We start from the raw sequence: 26,226 nt of genomic DNA, 5'->3' as shown, positions 1-26,226 counted from the left end.
TTTTTGCTTTTACTCCTTATAGATATATACAATGAAATATATAGATGTTATTATTTATTTTATTATTTTATTTTAGTCCGGGTTTTACTGTCCAGTTCTGACTGGCCTGGAATACTCTATGTAGAGCAGGGTGGCTATAAACTCACTCTACCTCCAGAGTGCAGGGAGTTCAAAAGTGTGCATCACCAGATCTAGTTTCTTTAGTTTTGGGGACAAAGTCTAACTATATAAGCCTGTCTGTCCTGGGCCAGCTTGGTCAGTACACCTGTCTCTGAAAGTAGAGAGATGCGCTCTTACACATGACTCTATGTAAATCTCAGAGGAGAAATGGGATTGGCACAGAAATAGCTGTGAGGACTAGTAGATCAAAGAGGTGAGAATAACCTCCAGTGAACCCTTGACAGCAGAGGAATCCAGCCTCTAACAGCTGCCAGCAAACCCATTTGGCTTCACTGCCCATTTCCCAAACCCAGCAGAGAGTGGACGACAGTTCTGTCCCAGGGACCCTGCAGGGATGGAGGAGCAATGTGTGCAAACGTCCCCAGGGCAGCACAGGGCACAAGGCCAGCACTTAATCATTATTAGACCTGACTGTCCAGAAAGAAACCTGGTTCCCTTCACGAGGGCCCTACAGTGGGATCAGGCTGGCTGCATTCTGGCCACCCTCCTGCTTCTGTTTTTACCTTTTGGTGATTTCTCTCTTTGGTTTTTCAAGACAGGCTTTTTCTGTGTAGCCCTGGCTGTCCTGGAACTTGCCCTTAGATCAGAACGGCTCAAATGAGTTCCTGACACCTGTTTGCATTTCCCTTTCCTTAACAACTAAGCTGTCCAATCCTCGGCACAACTGACGTCATTTACAATGTGCACATTTGCCAAAGCCCTCCTGCGCTCTCAGGCTGGCCCCCAGGCTTCTCCTCACAGTAATCATCTAGAAATGTGTAGCCTCAGACTCCCTCCTCTTCCTCCTCCACCTCTTCCTCCCCCCCTCCTCTGTCCAGTGTGATTTGGGGAGGGAACTCGAGGTCATGTACATGCTAGGCTCCACCACTGACCTCTAGCCCTGTCCCTAGACTAAGAGCTCTCATTTGTTATCCACGTCATGATGCAGGGATAAAGGGAGACACTGGCATGACAGCGCTTCAGTGTGTCCCTGTGACTTTGAGTGCTCAGTGCAGCAGAGCACATGCATAGAGGCCAGAGAAGAACTTGTGGGAAGTCAGCTTTCTCCCTCCACCGGGTCAGGCTCTTGCCAGCCCTGAAGAGCAGTGCTTCTGTAGCCTGAGTGGTGGCGTTTCCTCTCACAGCATTTATGGAGGTCCAGGGCTCGGGTCATCTCCCACTCTGAAGTGAGGAGCATGTCCAAAGTTACCAGTGCTCAGTATTTGCTCTCTGACATGTCAAAGTTTACTGTAATTCATGCGCATTCTATACACATTAGCATCCATGGAACTGAAAAGAAATCCACTTGTACAGTTGCCTCTAAGAGACTGAAATGTTTTTCACCTTTCCTCATTTTCTTCCATCTTTAGCTCACACCATAAATTCATGGACAAGATAGTAACTGCAGGTTAGCTATGACCGCATACCGTCGCTCTTCCTCACACAGACCCATTAGCACTGACATTCAGCACAGCAATATTTAACACCAGGCCCTGTGACAGCAGCCCCTTCAGGCCCTTGGACTGACAGTCCTGTAGACATTGGCAGGGCAATGGGACACACCCTGTGCTGCCTGTGTTATTTATGCCTCTGGCAGTGAAGCCCCTGACAAAGAGGCATGTCACTGGAACACATGCTCTTTGTTCGCAGAGGTGCATGCCAGCACCGGCTGTGCAAGAAGGCACAGTGCCCTGTCTGTAGTCTCTCCTCCTGGACTCGCCCGCTTTCTTTTTATTTGTTGCATGCTGTGGCCGTGTTTATTAATTACTTTGTCGCTTAATCTTATAAAATACACATTTATCCTGTGGCCCATCCACCACTGGAAAGAGTTTGCCTTTAGGAGCTGACAGTCTCAGTGCACTAGCTAGGATTAATTCCACCCTCCTCGGGAGGCACAGGGTCACACCTCTAGCAGAGACTATCCCTACCAGCACAAGATGACACTTGGGGGCCACCTGGTCCCATAGGCTCCCTCAACGGTTCCCCATCTGCTGTACCAAAGTCAGAGTCCCCCCAGATGACTCACTTTAGACTAGGGGTGCAGCAAAAAATATGGCAGATTTGGAACCAGACCTATAAGACTTAACCTTTTTGAGGCTGACAGTGATTAAGCTTCAACTCCTTATTTTTGGAATTAAAATATCACCAACTCCACCGGAGATTAGACGGGAAATAACACAGCAAACCCTTGAGAGTCAGAGCTCTGTGACTGTTAGTTTATGGAAGTGTCTTGCTGGTGAAGCCCATCCATCACCTTATACTTAGAGATCTTTGGTGACGAGGAGCACACCACACCCTTCCTTTCCCCACACTCTCTTGTCTTAGGTCTTCCAGACTCCAACAGGAGGCATGGAGGAGTCTACACTTAGAAAGCATTCCCCATAACCTTCAAACGTTTTCTCTTGAGCTGCTATTTCTGAAACTGACATATAATCCATTTAAAAGTTTGAGCCCCTAAGGCAAAATGGAATGGAGAAAGGCTTTTTCAACAAAAATCTCAGGGTAAAGTATAGAATTTTGTTTTTTTCTAGTAAACTGTGTTTAATTTTTGGTGCCTCTGGTTAACATCAGAAGCAAGCAGGCACCTGAATTAACACACTGAATTTCCGCACCCCAACATTGTGCTTTAAATTCAAGAACCCTCGAGATTAGGCCTGCCCAGGATTCACCTTAATGGAGATCAAGAATGCATGTACCTTCCATGAGTGCCTCAGACGGTGGAAACTGAGGCTCCTTCAAAATTGCTAATGGTTTCCTTTGCTAGTAGCGCCTGTTAAAATGCTTAAAAGCAGCATTTATGTAAAGTTCTTTTGTTTCTCCTCGGCTAGTTTGTAGTTTATGTATTGGTGAAGCAATAAAGTTTTAAGGTATATATTTTTAAAAATATTTATTTATTTATTTATTTATTATGTATACAATATTCTGTCTGCGTGTATGCCTGCAGGCCAGAAGAGAGCACCAGACCTCACTACAGATGGTTGTGAGCCACCATGTGTTTGCTGGGAATTGAACTCAGGACCTTTGGAAGAGCAGGCAAAGCTCTTAACCTCTGAGCCATCTCTCCAGCCCCCTTTAAGGTATATTTTTAAAAATATTTAAAAACAAGCGCCAAAGGTTAAGTCTCCTGAACTGGGATACCTAATGCTGCTGCCCATGCCCTAGTGCAACCGCCTCGCGGGAGCCACGAGGTACGACCAGGCAGTGATCACACCCTCATGAGGGGCCTCGAAGGCACTTCCAACATCTCTGCATCTAAAGGCTGTGGGGGTCAGGCTGTTGGCCCCAGGCTGGGGGGATGGGGTGAACCCCAAAGCCACAGCCTCTGAGGGCGGCATCGGAAGGCTAGGGGGAGCGGGTCGGCGGGCGGAATTGGGTCTGGGACATCCCCGAAAGCGCGAGGCAAAGGCTGTCGCACGGACGTGCAGGAGGGAGGGGCAGGCGAGAGTGGGAGGGGGTCCCCGGCCCCGGAAGGTCTTACATCAGCCAGCCCACGTGCGACCCGAGGGCCAGGAGGCGCGCGCGGCCCGGGAGGCGGTGCCGCAGTCCGGGCTGAGCTTAGGGCGGCCCCGCCCCGCCCTCCGTGCGCCTCCCTTAGTCCGTGCTGCAGCCCGGGCTCCAGAGCCGAGCGGCGCCGCGCAGGGCCGAGTGGAGCCGAGCAGCCGCCGCGTCGCGTCGCCGGTTTAAGCGCAGTGCGGGGCCTTGGCCGGGGGCGGCGGTAGTGAGGCCAGCGCCGCGCTCCAGCCCCCTTTTCCCTCCATGGTTTCTCTCCGCTCCCGCGAGTAACTTGGCTCCGGGGGCTCCGCTCGCCCGCACGCCCGCACGCCGCACGCCGCTCAGGACCACGCCGCCTCCGCCAGCCGCCTCCTTCCGACGGCCCTCGCCGCGCAGGCCGGGTCGCCTCTCCCCCCTCCGCCCCCGCCGCGGAAAGTTAAGTTTGAAGAGGGGGGACGAGGGAAACATGGACATGAAGAAGAGGATCCACCTGGAGCTGAGGAACCGGACCCCGGCAGCAGTAAGCAGAACCCCCTCGGGCGCCCGCGCCCCCGATGACTTGCAAGTAATGGTGGCCACCTGCGGGCCACCGGGCTCCGACCACGGCGCGGGGAAGGCGCTGCTCGCAGCTCGGACGGGGACAGGGGAAGGCGGGCGGAAGGCGCGGAGGGGGGAGCGAGCGCGCGGGCATTAACTCTTTGGCGCCCGCGGGCCCCCGTGGCCACGGGGAGGACGGCGGGTGGAAAAGCAAACTTTGAGCCGCTCGCCCGCTCGGTCCTCTCCCGGAGGGAGCGCGTGTGCGTGTGGCCGGCGGCGAGGGCGGGAGCGGGGGTTGTGTAACGCTGGGAGCCATGTTTGCAGCCTCCCGGGATGCGCGGCCGGGCGGAGGCCGGGCCTGCCGAGGAGCCGCGGGGCCGGCCCGGCTTCCATGCTCCCCGTGGCCGGCGGGGACGCGGCTCGGGAGGCGTCGCGGGCCGCGCCGAGGTGGGGGGTTCGGGTCCCTGAGGGGCGCGGAGCCCCTCGGGCGCGGCCTGGCGCGGAACGGGGGAGGGGCGGGCCTGGCGGCGGAGGTGGCGCAACCGCCGCCCCTCCCGAGGCCAAGTTTGAAAAAAGGATGCGCTTCCCGCCATTTTTCAAGCCTAAAAATACAACTTTCCCCCTCCTTTGCCCGGCTCGCCTTCGCCCTCGGCCTTGCCCACGCGGGCCTCCCGGGTTCGACCGGGCACCGTCACCGCGGTGGCTCGCCCTCCCCCGTGCCGCCGCCCGGGGCCTTGCCCGAGAGGGAGGCCGGCCCCTCGGTGTGGGCGGCCGGCGGCTCCGCGCGCCAGCCGGGGCGCGCCACAGCGCCATGTTGGCGGGCGCCGTCTTCCTCCGCCGGGTGAGCCGGCCGCCCTCGCGCTGCCTGTCGGTCCCCGGGCTGCCCCCGCCCCGCGGGCTCGGCTCCGCGCGCGCTGGAAGCGCGGCACTCGGCCACCGCCGCCGCCTCATTCCCTCGCGGGCGCCCTCCCCCTTCTTAAAAGGGCAACGGTGGCCGACGCGGGGCTGGGGTGGCCTGGGCCCCGCACGTGCTCCGCGCGGCCTCTGCGACCGACCGTGCGCAGGCCGCGGGCCCGACGCCGCCCTCGTGCGCCGCGGCGCCGGTGGCCACGACTCCGGACCCGAGCTGTCGTCTGGGACCCGGAGGGGGGCCCGGCCCGGGCTGGCGCACGCAGGTGGCTGTGGCTAACAAGTTGGGAACTTGTGGCGATGGCCTGCCGAGGTGCGCCTGGCGTGCCCGAGGCTTTGTGTTCCTGCCACAGGCCTTGAGGTCGGCCCCGCCGAGGTGCGGGGCGGTCCCTGAGGACTGATTGGGTGGTGTCCCTGTTCCCGGGGCCTTGAGGATCTCACCGGCACGTGTCCCTTCCACCTCTCAGTCAGACATTTTGTGCCCACCACGTGCTGGGAGATTGAGTTGTTAAACCATCTTCTTCCTTCAACTTGCAAAGATGAGTTAATATGAGTCCAGGCGAGCCACAAAAAATCAACAGAGTGGGAAATAACTAAATTTTGGTAAAAGACCCATTTTCAGCTGAAACCGTCTTGCCATGGAACTATAAAAGCGTATCTATGTCTACACGTTTAAAGTGCCCAAAAGCAACAAGTGGTTGGTGGGTACCGCGCTGGACATCCTTGGTCTCCAGGAACATTGAGTTATTGCATATTTAGCTACAGTAGGCCAGGGCCTGAGAAACGGTGTAAACGAGTCATGGGCCACGCTAACTTGGGTTGGAGGGGCCTTGTGAAAGCGCCAAGATTGTGGAGGTGTGAAGGGGAATCTCCCTAGGGGGAGCCGGACCATTGGCCGGTGCTTATTTGGAAGAACTTTGACCTCAAGCTGAAGTGCTTGAAGGGGAAGATGCTGTAGATATTTTTGTGATTTTATTTTATTTTTTCCTAAAGTCGGGGTCTCTTTCTAAGTTTTCATCCCCCTGCCTCAGCCTCCTGAGAGCTGGTTCTATCACATACAGTAATGCTGTGTGTAGTTTGGGGGCTCTGAAAGGCTTTTTCCAAGTGTCATAAGGGTTAAAAGTGAGAAGTTCAGAGATGGCGCCTTTTAAATGAGCTCATCTCTCCTGCGTGTGATGGCGCACACCTTTTGATCCCAGCACTCAAGAGACAGAAGCAGGGAGATCTCAGTAAATGTGAGGTCAACCTTGTCTCAAAAAACAAAACCATGTAATGTCCTAAAACCTGTGCTACTTCCTGTGCTAGGGAGTAAGGTTGGCCCTTGCGACCCTACAGACATGTCATGTGGGGTGCCAAAAAGATCCCAGGTCCTTGCTCAATGTGTGTGTGTGTTTTTAGTTATTTTCACATACATTTGTGTTTTGCCTATGTAAGGGTGTCAGATCCCCAGAACTGTAGTTATAGACAGTTGTGAGCCGCCATGTGGGTGCTTTGAATTGAACCCTGGCCCCCTGGGAGAGCAGTCAGTGTTCCTAACCTCTGAGCCTTGTCTCCAACCCCTGAGTGTACTTTTAAAGTCAAATGAGGTCTAAATGAAGGGGGTGAGTGGAGGTTTCATGTTTAAATACATACTGGTGTTTAAAACTAAGTGAGGTGTGTGCGTTTGTTTGTGGTGTTGTGGGGTTGTTTGTTTGAATCTTGGACATCTCCGAAATGATATTTACCATCTTGGTGATGGGTTCTTTTTCCTTCAAAGTATAAAAGGCCCAAGATGACATGTTCAGGACCATATACTACACCTCTTATTAGTTATAAACATGGGTATGCCCCTTGACTCAAAGGAGATTTTTAAATACTTAACTCGATTTTTTTTTAAGTCCAAAACAGCTCTTGTAGAAGAGTGTATTTTCACAGTGGGGGGAAAATGGCATAAAATGGCATTGCCCTCCCCCCAAAAAATATTCAAAAGATTTTATGGGTAAGCATAGGATGCGGGTGCTGGGGATTGGACCAAGAACATTGCTCTACCAGCTCCCAGCCTTATCTCCTACGAGCTTAGTTTGTGTAGAATACCATGAACTAGATGGGGGACTCTTGGTGCCAGCTCTCATGCAGTATGAGGCCATTGGTTCATTCCCCAGCATTGCCATCCCCCAAATAGGAAAGAGTTTTTACTGAGAGTAAATTGCACAGTGCTAGAACATATATGCCACAGAAGCTGGTGGGAAAGCTCTGGCACACAGTAGCAGGCACACCTCGGCTGGAAGGCGGCCTGCTCTGGTATGAGGTTCTCAGCCTCCATTTGTGCACACAGGCTGCTGTGTGTGCCCCTTCTCACCCCACAGCCAGGGACAGCTAACCCTCTACCCGGAGTTGGAAAACCAAGTAGCTTCATACTGGAGTTTTGTTAAAAAGGAATTTCTCTCCCCTCCTTCCCCCCCAGCCTCGCTGTGCTGTGTGCTTACACTGCTCATCAGTCTGTCTTACGACTAGCTCACTGGGGAAGCAGACTTCTTAGGCACATCTTCCTTTTTTATTGTCCTCTTTGTGGCCCCCACCCCCAAGTTTTGGCATCTGTTGTTTAGTGTGATATAATTCTGAGCTCTATGGGATATTCTAATTGGTTGCATAGCAACTAATTGGGGTTGTTTTCCTTTGTACAGTAATACATCTTTAACAAAAATTAGATGCAGATAAGCCAAAAACGGTTGATAAAAATACGCAATACACACTTAACCTTTCCGTGCGTTTTGTTTGGTGTGTGGCCTACAAAATTGCTTCATTTTGTTCCTAACTTGAACTGTGTTATAAACATGGACTGTCTGGTGCTTAGAGAAGAGCCCCAGTGTCTGTCTAATTGCTTTTCAGAATTGTCCTCTTTAATTCACACTTAGGACACAGGCATTTCCTCTTCTAGGGTGGGGTATCTTTCTCAACTTTCCTGCCATGTGAACACACTGAAGGACTGTTGCTATGAATATGAGCCTAGTTGTCTTTGGGTTTTTAAAGTGTGTGTGTGTTCAGAAAAACAGCTTTTGGGAGTTGGTTCTTTCCCCGTGTGGGTCTCAGGTTGTTAGCAATGAGCATTTTTACTGCTGACCCTTCACCCCTGGCTGTCCTGGAACTAGCTATGTAGACCAGCCTGTCCTTAAACTCAGTTTCAAAACCTACCTCTGCTGGGTTCTGGGACTAAAGGTGCGTGCCACCGTGTCCAGCTTCACCTCCTTTCTCCCAAATTCTGGGGTCAAAGGTGTGTATCACTGCTGTGGATTTTTGGGGTGCTGGGCATCCAACCTAGGGTGTTCTGCATACTGAGCAAACGCTACCAACAGAACTCCATTCTCAGCCTTGTCCTTTGTTTGTTGTTTATTTTGTTTTTCTGAGATAGGGTTTCTCTAGGTAGCCCTGGCTGTCCTGGAACTCCAGATCCTCCAGGCTCTACCTCCCAAGTGCTGGGATTAAAGGTGTCTTCTGCCATGCCTGCCCAGCCTTGTCATTTTATTGTGTTTTGGGGATTGAATTCAAGGCTCCCAGCATGCTGAATTAACCATACTACCCAGCTCTACCCCTTTGCCCTCTATGAATACATTGCAATCATTCTTGTTTTCATTTTTGAAATTAAAAAAAAATTATGTGTGTTTCACTGTTAAGTTTCTGTGGGGGTCAGAGAACAACTTGGGAAATCTATTGTCCCCTGTTTGAGTTTATGGGGTATTTGGTATAGGGCAGTCTTTTCATAAAACAAGCATATTTAGTACACTGCAGAGAGAAGCAGGTATGGCAGTAACAAACCACTGTACTTTGACACAGGACTGTCACCCGGCACTAGGCAGAAGGATTGCCATGAGTATGAGGACAGTGGTGTGGAGAGTCAGAATATGGGCCTAGTGTGGACTTGTGAAACTTCACAGCCCATTTCCAGTGACACTCTTCCTCCAACAGTGCCCTACCCCCAATACTTCTCAAGTATTGCCACTCCCTGGGGACCAAACATTTCAAATACATCAACCTATGGGGGGGCATTCATTCAAACCACCATAACTCAAAATTTTATTTAATTTCTGGGTCTTTTTCTTCTCCTGGGACAAGTATGTAGCTGGGAAAGTATTTACCCTGACCATAGGTAGCTGAAAGAGTAGAACTGAGAAAGGGTTGGAAAGGAAACTTAATGGAAAAAGTGCTGAATATTTGACATAACTGCTAACTAGAAAACCCAGTGAAAGAGAGCTAAAGAAAAGCTGGTGGCCCCACTCAGGAGGGCAGAGACAGGTGGATCTCTAGGTTCCAGGCCAGCCTGGGGCTATACAGTGAGACTGTCCAAAAAATAAAATAAGAATAGCTGGCTTCAAACTCTAGCTGAGGATGACCTTGAACTCCTGATTCTGCTGTCTTGCCTTTTTGCACAAAGTGTTGGGATTGCAAGCCTGAGGCACTGTGCCATTTGGTTTTAGGGGTTTTTGTTTGTTTGTTTGTTATTATTTTTATTTGAGGGGGGGGAGTTTCAAGACACTGTGGTTTTGGAGCCTGGAACTAGCTCTTGTAGACCAGGCTGGTCTTGAACTCACAGAGATCCATCTGCCTCCCGAGTGCTGGGATTAAAGGTGTGCGCCACTACCACCAGGCTGTTTTTAGTTCTTAAACATTTACTTTATTCACGTTTGAGAAAAGCAAGTTCAATGGAGAATGACCAATATGAATAAATTTGGCCTCAAAAATTAAACTTTTCCATCTCTGAGCAGAAGGCTGCCCTGCTGGCTTTTCCAGTCACAGTGTGCAGGTTGGGGGCCGCCTTTCCATATTTAGGGGTTTGTTTGTATTGTTTGTTTGAGACTTGAGTCTTACTATGTCACCCTGGCTGTCCTAGAACTCACAGTAAATGCTAGGATTAATGGTGTGTGCTACCATGTTTGGCTGCTTATGAAATTAATGAAGTATTCTTATTTGTGTATATCTGCATCCCTGCCACATGTATTAAGGTCTGTACAGAGGTCAGAAGAGGATGTCAGATCCTCTGGACCTGGAGTTGGATGCAGTTGTGAGCCACCTGCTCACAGTTTGGGCACTGGAAACTGATGGAGGAACAGCAAGTGCTTTTAACTGCTGAGCTATCTCCCTGGGTGTCTCATGAACAGAGGCTTCCTTCAAACTCTAAGCTTAGATCAAGGTTGAACTCAAACTTGGCTATTCCACACCTGCCTATGCGCTAAGATTTACAGGCATGTACCACCATCGTGCCTTGCTGTCTCTTTCTGAGATGGTCTTGAATCTGTGGTCCTACTGCCTTCACCCTGAGAAGCAGGCATGACTGTCTTGGACTACCACTCAGGCTCTGTTGAGAACTTTACACAGACCTGAAGGCAGCTAACCAGTAGTGATTGTAGACTTGCTCTGAGCACAGCCCTAAGACTTGGCCTTAGGTGGCAGATCCAGCTACCAGGTCAGTGTCTTCCCAGCCCCTTCCGGGTTTTGATTTTTTTTCTAAATTAAAAAAATAATATTCTGTGTGTATGATGTGGAAGTACCAGGTAGTACATGTGGAGGTCAGAGGTCAACTGTATAGTCAGTTCTCTGGTACTTTTTACAGGGTTTCTCTGTTGTAGCCCAGGCTGGCCTTGAACTCAAGAGACTTGCCTGCCCTCTGCTGCTCTTTTTTATGTGAGTGAGTAACAAGGATTGAACTCTGGTCTTCAAGCATGAACAGCAACCTTGTAGTCCTAGTGATAGAGTGGCTTGATGTAGTCCTTTTTACCTCCCAGGTGGGATGGACGGGAACCCTGCTGTGTTTAGGGTCCTCTTATTTTCAGTTATATTTTTTGAAGATTGGCTGTGTAGTTGAGGCTGACTGGGACTATGTAGTTTAGGCTGCTGAGGTTACAGGCATGTGTCACCACTCCCGCCTTGTTTTTTTTTGTTTGTTTGTTTTAAATGAGGCATCCCCCAAAACTCAGGGTCTGTATGTCCAGCTGCCTATGTGCACCTGTACTTCCCATGGTATTCATTTTCTCCTCAAAAAAAATGTTCCTTGTAGGTCCTCGTTTCTCTGAACCAGAACATAAAACCTCTCTGATCATCCATATCCAACCCTAAACTCAGGTCTGCGTGTGTCAACTACTTTAACAGCCCTTTCCCCCCAACTGCCTCTCGATAATCTGAATTACATTTTGCTGTTCGCCTTAGCCTACGAGTATCTGTTTACTTGTTGTGGCAGGGTTTCTTTGTATAGAGGCAACGTGGACTTTGAATTCAGAGTGTACCTGCCTCTGCCTCAGTGATGGAGTTGCTGTGATATTTTGGCCCTCAGCCCCAGTAGTAGTTTCTCATGACCCTCTCAGTGGTTAAAGCAGAATCTTGGCAACTAAAAGAACTATCCAAGAGGTTATTTTTATCCCTACCTGGGAGGCAGTGTAACATACTCTTTCATCCCTCTTTGGACATATTAATGTCTTTTTGGTTTTTCAAGACAGGATTTCTCTGTAGCTTTGCTAGCTCTTGTAGACCAGGCTAGCCTCGAACTCAGATTTACCTGCCTCCTGAGTGCTGGGATTAAAAGGTCATGCACCACCATTGCCTGGCCATTAATGGCATTTTTATATGACATTTTAATTGCATTGTTACACAGGAAATTAATCAAAATCTTAGTTGGGCATGATGGCGTACATCTGTAATACCAACACTCAGGAGGTAGAGGCAGTCAGCTCCATATTGAGTTCTGCTCAGCCAGGACTGCATAGTGAAACTCTGGCTAAAACAAAAGATCTGAAACTGGAAAGTGTGCAGGTGTAAAAATCCTTAGTCAAGATTTATTTGTGACTTTTCTTAGAAAATGGCAAAGAAAGGCTAGGCATGGTGAGGTACGCCTTTAATCCCATCACTCAGGAGGCAGGGAAAGGCAGGCCGAACTCTTTGTTTGGCCAGCCTGGTCTACATAGTGATTTTCAGGACAGCCAGGAGTATATAGAGAGACCCTGTCTTAAAAAATAAGACAAAATAAAAAAAAATCTGGCAGGGAACCTATTCAAAAGCTGAGTGGTGGTAAGGTCAGTTACTGTGCTTCAGAGCAGCGGGCTCCTTGAGATCAAGTGCTTAGTGCCGTGGTGATCTTGATGGCGAAGTAGAGTGTTCATCGCCCTGTGGTTGTGCCCCTCCTGGGCTTTAAGAGAGTCTGAGGGTTTCTTCACTCTGTACTGGAACTTGGACAAAACCCCTTCAAGTCACAGCCGTGGAAAGACTAGGACATGGTTCTGAGAACTGTGGTGTCTGTCTGGGATATGGAGTATACACCATTTGTGGGGACCTGTTGGCTTTGGTTTTGTTTTTAATTGGCTTGAATTAACAGTGGTCTTCGGGTCTTGCTATGCTACTACTATAAGGCTGATGATGCTTTGTGTGTAGCTGGGCCTGCTTTAACTAAAAGCTATTCTGTATGTGGATGTTTTATGGGGTTCTATTTAGAGTTTTTGCTTTTGTTGTCTCCTGTTATGTTTTTTAAAGCTTATACCCTTTTTGTGTCTACAGGTTCGAGAACTTGTCTTGGACAATTGCAAAGCGAACGATGGAAAAATCGAGGGGTTAACGGATGAATTTGTGAACCTAGAGTTCCTCAGTTTAATAAGCGTAGGCTTGTTTTCGGTTTCAGATCTCCCCAAGCTACCGAAATTGAAAAAGGTGAGTTTTCTGTTTGTTTGTTTGTTTGTTTGTTTGTTTGTTGGGATAGGGTTTCTTTGTGTAACAGCTCTGACTGTCCTGGAACTTGCGTGTAAGCCAGGCTGGCCTCTTAACACACAAGAAATCCATCTGCCTCTGCCTCCTGAGTGCTGGGATTAAAGGTGTGTGCCACCACCGCCTTGCTCTTTCTTTAATGTTTAAAGGAACCATTGCAAAAGAGAAATGTATAGGTTAGTCTGTGTGGCAGAAGCACGGGCTTTAGTGAACTATGGCATTGTGAGGTTGTAGGCTGTCTTTCTTCCTAAAGTTTCATCACCTGTTTTTATTACACCTGACATGCAGAGCTGCAGCAGTGCTTTGGAAATAATCCCTGTTAGATTATGAATTAATTTATAAATAATTGGTTAATTGTTGGAAGTTTTATTTCCATTAGCTAGGTTTGCTCTTAGGCTCGGGCTCAGGAGACCCAAGAGCCTCCCTCTTTCCATGCTCTAACATAACTGTTGATAAACAGGAAAGTGAAGACTTAGCTCTCTATGTAGGGTGTACATGTGGTTATGTATTGCCTCAGAGGCGTCAGATCTGGAGTGGAGTACAGACAATTGTAAGCTGCTCCTGTGGGAGCTGGGAACCGAACCCAACTTCTGCAAGGATAGCAAATGCCCTTAACTGCTGAATCATTTCTCTAGCCCTATCATGTAATTTTTAATAATAGAGAGTTTAAAATGTGTTCTGGTTTACTAGAAAAGTCCTATGTATGTAACAAAACCTGCTACAGGCCAGGCTATGTGGTATCTGCTTGTAATTCTGCTCTTAGGAGGTAAAAACATATAAAGGACTGTGGGTCCCAGACCAGGCAGGGCTACTGTCTCCTGTGTCTGGGCTCCCCATCCCATTTAAAACAAAAACAAAAAACAAAAACCTACTGGTCTTGACCGTTGTTAGTAGTTTGCTTCCCCTGTAGTCACCCTCTTGCCTTCTAGTACTTCCCAGAAAGGGCAGAATACTTAAGAAAAGTTTTTTTTTGTCTTGTCATAGAGGTGGAAGAAGCATTGCTCCTGTGTACTGTTTATTGGTGGGTGTGGCCACAGAAAGGAACTACAGTTTTTCTAAAGCCACCCACAGACCGCTTGTGCTGGGTCAAATAAGAATCTTTTGGGATTGGGGTACAGTGCAGTGGGTGGGGTCCAGTGCAGTTGGGAGAAGAGACCTGGATTCTTCATTGGACTCAATTTGGGCTTCAGGCCATGAGATTGGGTGCATATGTTCATCATGGTCTTCCCTCCGTTAGCCTTCTCTGGAAACCCTCAATTAGTGTGTTCCTCACTAATTCCAGATCTGTCGAGTCAGCAATGAGATTAAGCACCACACTGGTTTTACTCAATCTTTCTCAGATGTTTGGTTCTTTAAGACAGAGTCTCATTGTGCAGCTAGGATGAACTAGAACAGTTCTGCCTCAGCCTCTCATGTAGAGATTGTAAATTGCACCATACTGGGCTTTTTCTGAAGACTTTAAACAGAGATCACTCAACAGACTGAGGAGGTGATCTTTTTTTTTTTTTTTTTTTTTTGGTTTTTCGAGACAGGGTTTCTCTGTGGCTTTGGAGCCTGTCCTGGAAGTAGCTCAGTAGACCAGGCTGGTCTCGAACTCACAGAGATCCGCCTGCCTCTGCCTCCCGAGTGCTGGGATTAAAGGCGTGCGCCACCACCGCCCGGCTGAGGTGATCTTACTTAAAAGGCAGGCAGGTTGAATGTTAAGAAACAAGTACTAAAAAAATAAATATATAAATGGCTTTAAATGTTATGCTAGTAAATGCCTTGTTTCTTCCTGTAGGAAGATTTGATATTCTAGCCATGTGGGCTAAACACAGAAAGGAAGTTTCTACTATAAATGGTTTCCAGAAACTATGAGATCCAGTGCTTGACTCTTTATATTATATATTTATTTATACTATATTATATATAATCTTTATATTATATATTATAGACTAGCAGGGGTTTACGTGAGTGGGACACCTACTGCAGCATTCATATTCAGTCAAAGAACAGCTCAAAACTCGGGTCCTCGGGCTTGTCCCATGTGCTTTGTTACAAAGCCATCTCTCTCCTACCCTCCTAGACCAGGAGTCTAAATTGTGGGTCATTGCTCTGTGTCAAGTCCAGTATTTCATGATGTGCCAAAGCCTTTATTTCATGAAGTTGGTATTTTTTTTTTACTTGGTTTTCCTTTTTTGTTATTTTCTTTGGCAGTTCTGTCTTGTGTACTAAGGATTGAACTCACGGGTCTCATGAATCCTAGTCAAGCACTCTACACACTGGCTATATATTCCCAGGTCTTTTGTCCCTTTTAAAACTTGGAGACAAGGTCTCTCTGAGTTGCATAGGGTGACATGTTGTTTCAGCCTCCTGGGTCACCACCATGCCCAGCCACATGGCGTGTCCACACATAGCATACCAGGCATGTGTGTTTGTTGTATTGTAGCACAGTGGGTAGACCAGGAATCCTTGAGCTCAAGTATATGGAGTCAGTGTGCAACTTTGATCATGGACCAGTCACAGTTTTGCAGTTCATTTCCCTGCGTGTAAACAAAAGAATGTGTTTATTATAAGAACAAGTGAGATGATGTGCTCTGAAAAGTGACCAGCACCCCAAACACTGCATGATGATTGGCTACCTTTATCTTGTCACCAGTATGAAAAATTGGAGCCATCTGTGTGGCCTGGGGTATCTTGTACTTCCTGTCTGCCTGTCTTGTCTTTTTTTTTTATGTATATGGTGATGGGGGATGCCCTTGGAGGCCAGAAGAAGATACTGGATCCCCTGGAGCTGTGAGCATTCCAACATGGGTGCTAGGGACTGAACTCTATCTTCTGGAAGGACAACACCTGCTCTGAACTGCGGGGTCTCATGACCTGAGTGTTTATCTGCAAAAGAGTTTCACTTACCTAATCTCTACGTCTTGTACTCTGAGACATTGGCAGTTTTTAGTGTGACACTTTAGTGAGGACGCTATTGCCTGACCTGCAGCTGAGAAACTGAAAGGAACTTACTGTGGAGGCTAGTGCCAGGCTTAAGAAAAAGCCTCTGGGGATCAGGTTTTACAACCCCCTTGCCATAACACATACTCAGTGCTCAGTGTTCATTGCTTGGCCTTGAAGGGGGTATCTGGTGCCCTCTTCTAGCCTCCATAGGCACCGTGTGCACCTGGTGCCTATACAAAGCACACAAAGTCTTTTTACAAACTTTCCACCTTCTGGTGTGTCTGCTTCACTCGTCCTAAATGTTGGTGGTTTGGATTTAATCAAATAAAATAATGTATAATGATCTAACAAACAAGGCTTTTGAGTTGACTTCTGAGAAATACCAAGGGAGTCAGTTCTCTCCACCACGTGGGTCCCAGGGTTGGACCTGATCTGTCAGCCTTTACCTGAGGAGTTCTTCACCAGCCCTTGTAGTTTGACTGCTATTGTTTATTTTTGTTAGGGGAAAGGGTCGCTTTGGTTCTTGGGCTGGCCTGGAACTTTGGCTCCTTCCGCCTTGCCATCTACTGAATCGTGGGGTTGCAGATGTGTGCAGTGTCTGCCTGGTTCTTTGTTACAGGTATTTGCTTCTTATCTCAGTTCAGTAGTGAGTGATTTTTCTGTACATGTGTTTCCTTTTAGCTTGAGCTCAGCGATAATAGAATCTTTGGAGGTCTGGACAGACTAGCAGAAGAACTTCCAAGCCTCACACATCTGAACCTAAGTGGAAATAAGCTGAAAGATATCAGCACCTTGGAACCTTTGGTAGGTAATTGAGAATGTAGATAATGGATTGTTGTCATATTCATTTTCATATTTCTAGTGGGAGAAATGATTGGGAAATATAATTGGCTAAAAAAAATGCTAGAATTATACTCTTCATAGAGTGACTTTTAAAGGTCACAGTCTCTAAGGTGTATTCCTGGGGCTTTGCTCCCCTGACTGAAACTATAATGGAATCTTGCAGTAGAGACTTTTTTATTTTTTTAATCCTTTTTAAAATACATAGTTACTATAGCCTTAAACGTGTCTCCTGATTTTTCCCACTAGACTGGCCAGGCTATTCTGTATTGTGACAGAACTGTCTGTCTTTGGTGGCATTTCAGCACAGTCAGGGCAACCTCAGAGACTGGTGATCTGTTTACCCCTATATCACTGTTGCAGAGTTTTGGGTAGAAACGGATCTTCAGTCTTACTGTAGATTAGCTAAAGAGACCAAATTTAAAGTGCCTTTTGGGTTGTGAACCTGGAATATGGCCTTAAGCAAACTGAGCAGAGAAGACGGTGTTTCCTGCCTTTCTTAAGAGTGCAGGACAATCGGAAAGAAGACACTATTTTGTGGACTGGAAAATTGTTGAAATGATTGCAGGCGGGGTTAATAACAGGAGAGAGGCAGCCCCTCAGCTCAGACTGGACTATGAGAGAGTTAGACAGAGGTGTCGCAGAAAATAAAGGGTTTTATCTGACTGGAAGAATGCTATGTTTGAGGCTGTGGGTTTGGCTCAGTTGGTGAAGTACTTGCTCAGAATGCATGAAGCCCTGGATTTTATTACCTCACGCTGGTGCCTGCCTTAATCCCAGGAGATCAAAAGTTCAAGGTCATCCACCATTCACAGCAAGTTTGAGGCCAGCCTGAGCCTGGATTATAAGAAACCCTGACAAACAAAACCCTACTCTTTTGATACCTTGGAGGAAGACAGGCTGTGGTTTCTTTCAATGAAGATGCCCTGCTGGAATTAAAGGTCCCCTCCCCCTCCCTTCCACAGTTGAAAATGTTGAAGCAGTTTTAATCATTTTACTAAGTCCCTTTATTTATGGATTCATATTTGAGCTTCTATTTCCGTATGTGTTTAGAGCTTATTTCTTACCCTTGTTCTGCAGATCTTTTCTGCTGTCCATCACTAGATGCTCCCACATCCTCAGCTTTGCTAGTTTTTTTTTCTGTGTAGAGCAGCCTGTTTCCTGAGTTAAAGGTAATGCATTGAGCTTTGCTGTATCCAAGGACATTTAATATTTGCTCATTGAAGGCTTGTAACCCAGGGAAGAGAGAATGGCTGTCCTGTTTAGAGAGGAAACTGGGTTTAGAAAGCTTAAGTAATTGTTTGGATTTAATGGCAGGATCAAATCCAAATTCACTTAATTTTTCATTGCCCTTGGGAACTGTTTTCTTTCTACATGTAAATTGATTCCATACCTAAATTTCAAGAAAATGGAATTCCCAAAGGAATACTCACGTTAACACTTACCCATGGTCTGTGCCAAGCCTGTGTTTGTTGTTTGGTGGCAGATCTCTTTATTCTGGGCTATGCCTAGCTGAGGACCAGCACCCCGTATACAGAGGTGTGTTGTGTTTGTTTTAAACACAGGACCGGAAAATGTCTTTTCTTGTTGGATAACCAGCTGCTCCTGATTCTCTTGGAGACTGAATTCCCTTGGGAATCCTGTGTTGGTTTTACTTAGCAGCGAAGCATAGCACAGACAAATACTGTGCAGGAATTGTTTCTGGGCTGTAACAGATTATGGTCCCAAGACGGGAGAAGTAATCTTCGTTGCTATACTGTACTACTGTGGCGGATGTGTTATACATGGGGCCCTGTGGATCCTGTGGTAGCTGTTGAGAAGTCTCTACAGAGTGAATAGAAGTAGTATGGCCCTTGTTTTACAATGAGGGAACCGACAACATGTGGCAGAGCTACCGTAGCTCCATGTGCCCCAGGCTGCTTGGAAAAGCCTGAGCTAGGTTGGCCTCCTGGTTCTCACCTGGAATAAAGGAAATCTGTAGGAAAGGTGAGGGGGGAGACTCTGGGTCCAGTGTTGACTTGTAAATGTTCTAGAGTGGGGAAGACACCATCCTCATCCTCATCACCACACATTGTGAACACTGCGTTGAGCCCAGTTTTGACAGGCAATGCAATGATTGTGAATGCCTCTGCTTGCTACAGGGACATTAACGAGAGACAAAGAAGGCATCAGTTCCAACTTCCTGGGACACACCTTTTTTAAGAGACCTGGGCCATCCAAATCATCCCCCAAAGCCCTTCTAAATTCTAAGAAGGCAAGCAAAATTATTGTTAATAAAATGTTTAATGTTTATTATGGCTAGCCTATTAGCTTAGGTCAAGTTTCCGGCATGGTACGCTTGTTAAGTTCTTAGAAATATTTACACATCACATCGGGATCCTGTATAATCTATATTTTGAGCCTGCTGGGCTATAGATACAATTTTACTGCTTTAAACAATCTACAGAGGACTGTAGTCATGTAGGATATGTTATTGTCAACTTGCTTATATTTCGTTTCCTACATTTCATACGTACTATATGACATGTCCAAATTACTTAATAATGGGCGCTTTGTCAAACGTCTTAAGATTCATGCTGTTTGGAAACAGGAAGGCTTTGATGGCCCTGTTTCATCAGTGGCCCAGTCCACTAAGTAAATAGTTTTAGGCTATCCAGGGGTGGTGATGTATACTGTTGTCCCAGCTACCCGAGGGGCCAAAGCAAGAGGACTGAGACAAAGGCTACGTGGTGAGACATACACTTCAGTAAAGGATGGAGGAGGGAGGAGCACATTACAGTAAACCTTTCTAGAAGTTGCTTAAATTGATTTTCCTTTTATGTCTTATGTGATATAGAGTCGGCTGTTACTGTAGCCAGGGATAGTATCAAATCTTAGATCTTGAGATTGAGGTAGGGGGATCGGGAGTTCTAAGCCAATCTAGACAATATAGAAAGGCTCTGTCTCCAAAAAGAAAGCTAGTGAATAGCCTGTGCTGGTTATTTGGGATCATATTACAGCATTTTTTTTTCTCTTTGGCAAGAAATCATACCTGGGTTTCTGAGGTCAGGGTCTGCCCAGTAAGAAACCTAATCTAAAAATTGCCAGCTTAAAAAAATCAGCCACCCCTAGACATTTGGGAGTTGGCTTTCATAAGCACAGTATTTGATGACCTCCCTGGTGTATGCCTGCAGGCCAGAAGAGGGCACCAGACCTCCTTACAGATGGTTGTGAGCCACCATGTGGTTGCTGGGAATTGAATTCAGGACATTTGGGAAAGCAGGCAATGCTCTTAACTGTTGAGCCATCTCTCCAGCCCCCCTTGATGACCAATCTTAAATCACTGTATATTGTGTGTTTGGGTGGGTATAGCATCCGCCTGTAATCCTGCTGGTGGGTCTTCCCTGATAATATGTTCCAAAGACTCCTCTGAGAATAAATTCTGTGAGCCTTTTCCTGATGAGAGGATGGAAATTCTTCTTTAAGGGTCAGCAGCCCTTTTCCGAGGGTCAGATAATGCAAACATGAAGCTCTGTTGGCAGTAGATGTGTAATATGTGAGCAAATGAGTGTCGTGTGGCAGTAAGACTTTATTTTATAGTTGCGCGTGGTGGTCCGTGCCTTTGCTAGAACACTTGGGAGGTGGGTGCAGGCAGGTGATCTCTGAGTTTGGGGCCAGCCAGGTCCATATGGAGAGAGAGACCCTGTCTTTAAAACAAAACATTAGTTTACAAAAATAGCTAGGGAGTCAGATTAGCCCGTTTTAAAGCCAACTTTGAAAGCAGAGAATTAGAGAGATGCTTTCAGTCCTGAAGCAGATATGTTGTGTCCATATTTCTTGGAGGTTGTGTGAGTGTGGCAGTAACTTTGAAGACGAAATGTCACTGCTGGATTTGCTAGTGCTTACCTCATCCAGAACTTTTTGAGTAAGGGGTCTCTGGTAGCTGACAATAACCCTGACATTATGATAGCCTAGCCTCCTACAAACTGAGACCACTGGCCTATGCTACCACTGCTGGGGATCAAAGCCTTGCACTGGGCAAGCACTCTATCAAATGAGCTACTTCCTTGCCCCCATATTGGTGTTTTTTGTTTAGTTTTGTGAGAGTGCCAAACTTTATTTTGATTTTAAAATTAATAGTTACATGTGTCTTGTCTGTGTGTACACATATAGGAAAGTCACCTGCACCCTAGAAGCCTGTTTGTACTGTTATAGAAGGCAGCAGGCTGTATGTGATGATGCTTTAAGTGTACATTAAAATGTCTGGTAATACTAACCTCTTTCAAATATCTTAAATAGACAAAGGGGTGTGAGGTTTCTCTGTTGGTGAAATCTAAGCTCTTGTGTACCCTTCTGCCCACGCTGGCATACCTCATCCCAGGTTTCACTCCATCCTCCAGCGCTGCTCATGGGTGGGTCCTGTGTACTTTTCAGCGAGGTCACACTTAGAATCCTGTCGCTACCAGGAAAAGATATTGTTCTCTAGGGGAGCCAGGGATAAATGGGTAGCAGCTGATTGATAGGGAGCCTAGGCTTTTACCTCTTGAAAATGGTTTGGTGACATGTTCTTTTGATTTAGGAATCTTGGTTTTTGGTTCTTTGCTTTAGAAAAAATTGGATTGTCTGAAAAGCCTGGATCTCTTTGGCTGTGAGGTCACTAACCTGAACGATTACCGAGAGAGTGTCTTCAAACTCCTGCCTCAGCTGTCCTATCTGGACGGCTATGACCGAGAGGACCAGGAAGCACCTGACTCCGATGTGGAGGTGGATGGTGTAGAGGAAGCCCCCGATTCAGATGCAGAGGTGGATGGTGTGGACAAAGAAGAAGAGGATGAAGGTGGGTAGACTGGGCATCTTGTGACCTGACTTCTGCCTTTCCACAGTCTTGACCATGCATGTGCTCAGTTTGTGTGCCTGTGTTCCTGTTTCCTCGTTTATAAGCTCTTGGTGCATTTAATCACAAAAGCCCATAGCTGGGGTAAAGAGCTCCAGGTCTGCCAAAGTAGGGGCTGAAAGTGAGTTTGTAGGGCTGGACACGCAGAACAGGAAGGACAGCAGGCAGGAGACCACAGTGAACTGGAGGCTGGTAGGAAGGAAACTGCCTCTAGCCTGGGCGCCTAGGACCCTGGACTATTGTGTGGCCTTTGGATTAAGCCTACAGGGGTCCTGATTTGACAACTGCTCTCAGGTGCCTTTCCTAGGGTGACAGTCATAAACTCTAGTTCTTCCTTCTACTGTCCTGGGCACTTGGTTATGCCATCACACCATGCTTCCCACAACCAAACAAAAACCTAGGAGCTTTCAGTCATGGCAGAAATAGAAAGCCTTTCTCCTATGTGAAATTGAGGCAGATTTCATTCAGTAAGAGTAGGATGAAGTTTGAGGTTTTTTGATTTTAGGATTAAGAACTGGTAGAAGCTGTAAGTCGCTCTCTGGCTTTTTCAGTTAGACCCTATGAGTCATCAAGGTTATTCGGTAATTTCTTTTCTTTCTTTTGGTTTTTTGAGGCCGTGTTTCTTTGTGTGGCCCTGGTCTCTCTGTAGACCAGGCTGGCCTCTGTCTCCCAAGTACTGGGGTTAAAGGTGTGCCCAACCTTAATAATTGCTCTTTGGACTCTTTTCAGAAGGAGAAGATGAAGAGGAAGAGGAAGATGAGGATGGTGAAGAGGAAGAGGATGATGAAGAAGAGGATGAAGATGAAGACGAGGATGTAGAAGGAGAAGATGATGAAGATGAAGTCAGTGGGGAGGTAAATGTAACTGTTTTCTTGCCTTCTGTGTAAAGGCAAAAGTGTAAAGGCAGAGAAAAAGGTGGGGTAGAAAGACGGGCAAAGGCTTGATTGACAGTGGCAGCTTTTGTCTTAATACAGGATATGCCTGCTCAGTGCTGCCTAGATACAGCACTTGTGTCTGAGATGCCTTTCAAAGAAAGGATGTAGCATTGTGATTCAAAGTTAAATGTTCTTCTCCTTTAGAAGAGCAACAAATGGCTGATCTTTCTATAAGAGTGTATGGTTAGGTTAGGACTGGAGAAATGAGGAATGGCTCCAAGGTTAAGAGCACTGACTACTCTTCTAGAGGTCCTGAGTTCAATTGCCAGCAACTAGATGGTGGCTCACAACCATCTGTAATGGAATCTGGTGCCCTCTTCTGGGTTGCGGGCATACACACAGGCAGAATACTACATAATAAGTAAATCTTTTTTAAAGAAAAAAAGACAATAGTGTATGCTTATAATCCAGAACCTAGGCAGAAGCAGGAAGATCACAAGTTCAAGACCAACCTGGGCTAAAATTCTATGCGTAGATGCATAGGGTCTGGTGTACAACCCTACCCCACATTCAGGGGGGGTGAAATCTGTTCAAGCCAATACTGCAATGTAAGATTATAAAAACATTTATTGAAATTTCCATTTTAACTTACAAGATAATTAGCGCTTACCTAGTGAACTGTTTATTTCTTTTTTATTAATTTCTAATTTGTTTATTATGTATACAATGTTCTGCCTGAAGACCAGAAGAGGGCACCAGATCTGTTACAGATGGTTGTGAGCCACCATGTGGTTGCTGGGAATTGAACTCAGGACCTCTGGAAGAGCAGTCAGTGCTCTTAACCTCTGAGCCATCTCTCCAGCCCCCATTGATATTTTTTTTTTAATATTTTTATTTTACTTATTGAACTTAGGTCTCAGTATCTCAGGATAGACTAAAATGACCACCTGCCTACCCCCATCCTGTTTCAATGGTTGGGATAACAGGTGTGTACAAAAATACCTGGCTTACAGGGCAGTTTTTTTTTTTTTTTAAATCAGAACCTTGGAGAGGGAAAACTGTGGTAGGGATGTAATATTAATCAAGGGGGAGGGAGAAGGAAGAAAGAAAAGAAACCAGAGCCTCGAGGAAGGGGAAACTGTGGTTAGGGTGTAATATTAATCAAAGGAAGGAAGGAAGCTAGAGCCCGTGCTCTTTTCCTGACCTCTCTCCCCGCCCCCAAGATTTGTGTGTGTGAGTGTGCACGTGCCCAAATGTATATTGTATGAGTTGCTTACATATATATCTATATATTACATACGAGCCTGGTGCCCTTTGAAGTCAGATGAGAAAGCATTGGATTCACTAGGGCTGAAGTTACAGCTACTAGGTGGGTGCTGGGAATGAAACGTTTAAGACTTCTGAACCGTCTCTCCAGACTTTTGCTTGTTAAAAAAAATTAGCATCTCTTTGCAGCCAAGTATGTAAAAATAACAGTTTTCCCCCAATGTGATGTTACAACTATCTGAAAGTATATTCCTATTTGCATTTTTGTGGTTTTGTTTTGTTTTGTTTTTAGAGGGATTGGTGAGTGAGTGCTTATGTAGCCCAGGCTGTTGGAGGAGGCTGCTTGTTTGTCCTGGCCACCCAGAACTGAAATAATCACAGAGAAACCATATTATTTAAATCACTGCTTGATCCATTAGCTCTAGCTTCTTTTTTGTTTTGTTTTGTTTTTCGAGACAGGGTTTCTCTGTGGCTTTGGAGCCTGTCCTGGAACTAGCTCTTGTAGACCAGGCTGGTCTTGAACTCACAGAGATCCGCCTGCCTCTGCCTCCCAAGTGCTGGGATTAAAGGCATGCGCCACCATCGCCCGGCTAGCTCTAGCTTCTTATTGGCCTACTCCTACACCTTAATTTAACCCATTTCTCTTAATCTGTGCATCACTACAAGGTTGTGGCCTACCAGCAAAGTTTTAGCACGTCTACCTCCAGCAGTGGATCCATTGCATCTCCCTGACTCTGCCTTCTTCCTCCCAGCATTCAGTTCCATTTTCCCCCTGCCTACCTAAGTTCTGCCCTATCAACAGGCCAAGGCCGTTTCTTTATTCATTAATGGTAATCACAGTATACAGAGGGGACTCCCACATCACCAGGCTAGCCTTGCTTGAATTCCTGATCCTCCTGCCTCCATATCTAATTGCTGGAATAACAGTTGTAAGCCATCAAGCCTGATTTTGTTTTGGTGTGGGTGTGTGGGTAGGCACACGGATGCACACCCATAACAACCTTTTGAGAGTTGTTTTCTTCTTTAATTCTACCATTTTGTCTGTGTGGGTTCTAGTGATTGACCTTAGGTTGCCAGGGTTTCACCTCTACCAGTTGAGCCTTAGCAGCATACAGTGGTGTTGAGCTATTCTTTCGTTTAGGAAGAAGAATTTGGACATGATGGTGAAGTTGATGAAGATGAAGAAGATGAGGATGAAGATGAGGATGAAGGTGGGTCTGATGCATATATTCCGTTTCTCTTCTCAGTCAAAAATTGGATGAGTTAGTGCTTGCATGTTCTCTCTTTCTCTTTCTCTCTTGTTGTAAGAGGTTGCTAGTGTGTTACCGCCCAGACTCCTGAAATAACCATACAGAAAACTATATTAAGTGTATTGCTAGCTAGCTCTTCTAGAATTAACCCATCTCCACTATTTTAGATTTTACCACGAGTTTCGTGGCCTACCATCAAGGTTTCAGCATGCCTTATCTCTGGTGGGGGCTCTATGGCTTCTCTGGACTCTGCCTCCTTTCTCCCAGCATTCAATTTAGTTTTCCCCTGCTAGCTCTGTTCTACCCTATCAGGCCAAGCCAGTTTCTTTATTAACCAATGGTATTCACAACATATATACAGAGGGGAATCCCACATTACCAGAGAATCTCAGGCAGAATGCCTTTACCTGGTCTCACAGCTAATTTTTTTATTACAGAGGAGGAAGAAAGTGGGAAAGGTGAAAAGAGAAAGAGGGAAACAGATGATGAAGGAGACGATGATTGAGACCCGAAACAATCTGCAAGAACCAGAACTGTTGAGTATTGGTTGGACTGCTCATGGATTTGGTAACTGTTTAAAAAGGTAGCTGTGATACGACCCCAGGACACCCCACCCAAAGAGCCAAAGAATAGTTCCCAAGACATTCCGCCTTCCTCCGTTTAGCCCCTTGGTAATCCACCACCAAGCCTGGGGACTTCTGCCCCAACAAAATTGTAAACGTTGTTAGGTTTTCGTGTAAGACTCTTGCTGTATCGTGACAGCTGTGATTGGTGAGTTGACCGTCCTGGCTGCCAGTTACACTGCGATTGTAACAACATTTTTACTTTCTGTACAACAAGGAAAAGCTTTGTAAATAAAATCTTAACATTTTGGGTCTGTTTTCTCATGCTTTTCTTTCTTTTTTTAAGACAGTAGGACATTTTATGTGATGACTGCTCAAAAAGTATTTTCTAAGACGAAGTAAAATAAATGCATTACTCTTTGGTAAAGCCTACTGTGCTCTCAAGTTTCTAAATGGTCTCTTTGACCATCTCTGTTAGAATCCTCTCTATCGCGACCACTTTAAAATGGTTTGGAATCTGGAGTAGTGACAGTACTTGGCCAGTGTGCGTAAGGCCCTAGGATAGAGCCCCAGAACCAGAAAAAAACAGTACTGCAATTGAGGGCGCCTCTGCAAACCAGTACGTTGAGTTAAAGGGAAAAGCCCTTTAAGTCTAAAATTTAGCCTAAAAATGACTTGCACGTTGGCATAGGTGAAGAGGCTCTAGATAAATCCTGGACTTAAAGCCATGCTAGAGTGTGTGTGCAAAGGATGGGCAGGTCCTGTGCTCAGCTCACTGTAAAGATGCCCATATGCCCTGCTCTTACGGGGGCTGG

At 46.6% G+C, this 26,226-nt stretch overlaps 1 protein-coding gene across 1 annotated transcript; it reads left to right on the top strand.

Moving 5' to 3' along the window:
* Positions 1-3,782: 3,782 nt before the first annotated feature.
* On the top strand, positions 3,783-25,721 carry Anp32b (acidic nuclear phosphoprotein 32 family member B). The gene is made up of 7 exons (XM_075967268.1): positions 3,783-4,171; positions 12,613-12,762; positions 16,426-16,548; positions 21,172-21,400; positions 22,187-22,311; positions 24,740-24,809; positions 25,286-25,721. The coding sequence occupies exons 1-7, from the start codon at positions 4,118-4,120 to the stop codon at positions 25,351-25,353; spliced, it is 819 nt and encodes a 272-aa protein (XP_075823383.1). The 5' UTR covers positions 3,783-4,117; the 3' UTR covers positions 25,354-25,721.
* Positions 25,722-26,226: the final 505 nt, after the last annotated feature.

Source organism: Microtus pennsylvanicus, chromosome 3, assembly GCF_037038515.1.
Source record: "Microtus pennsylvanicus isolate mMicPen1 chromosome 3, mMicPen1.hap1, whole genome shotgun sequence".
Lineage (NCBI taxonomy): Eukaryota > Metazoa > Chordata > Mammalia > Rodentia > Cricetidae > Microtus > Microtus pennsylvanicus.
Note: the sequence above shows the minus strand (reverse complement) of the source record. Positions and strands in the feature narration are given on the sequence as shown.

Coding starts and splice junctions, on each gene's coding strand:
- Anp32b (XM_075967268.1), top strand. CDS start 4,118: ATGGACATGAAGAAGAGGATCCACCTGGAGCTGAGGAACCGGACCCCG. Junction 21,401..22,186: donor CAAAGAAGAAGAGGATGAAG/GTGGGTAGACTG, acceptor GACTCTTTTCAG/AAGGAGAAGATGAAGAGGAA. Junction 22,312..24,739: donor AAGATGAAGTCAGTGGGGAG/GTAAATGTAACT, acceptor TCTTTCGTTTAG/GAAGAAGAATTTGGACATGA.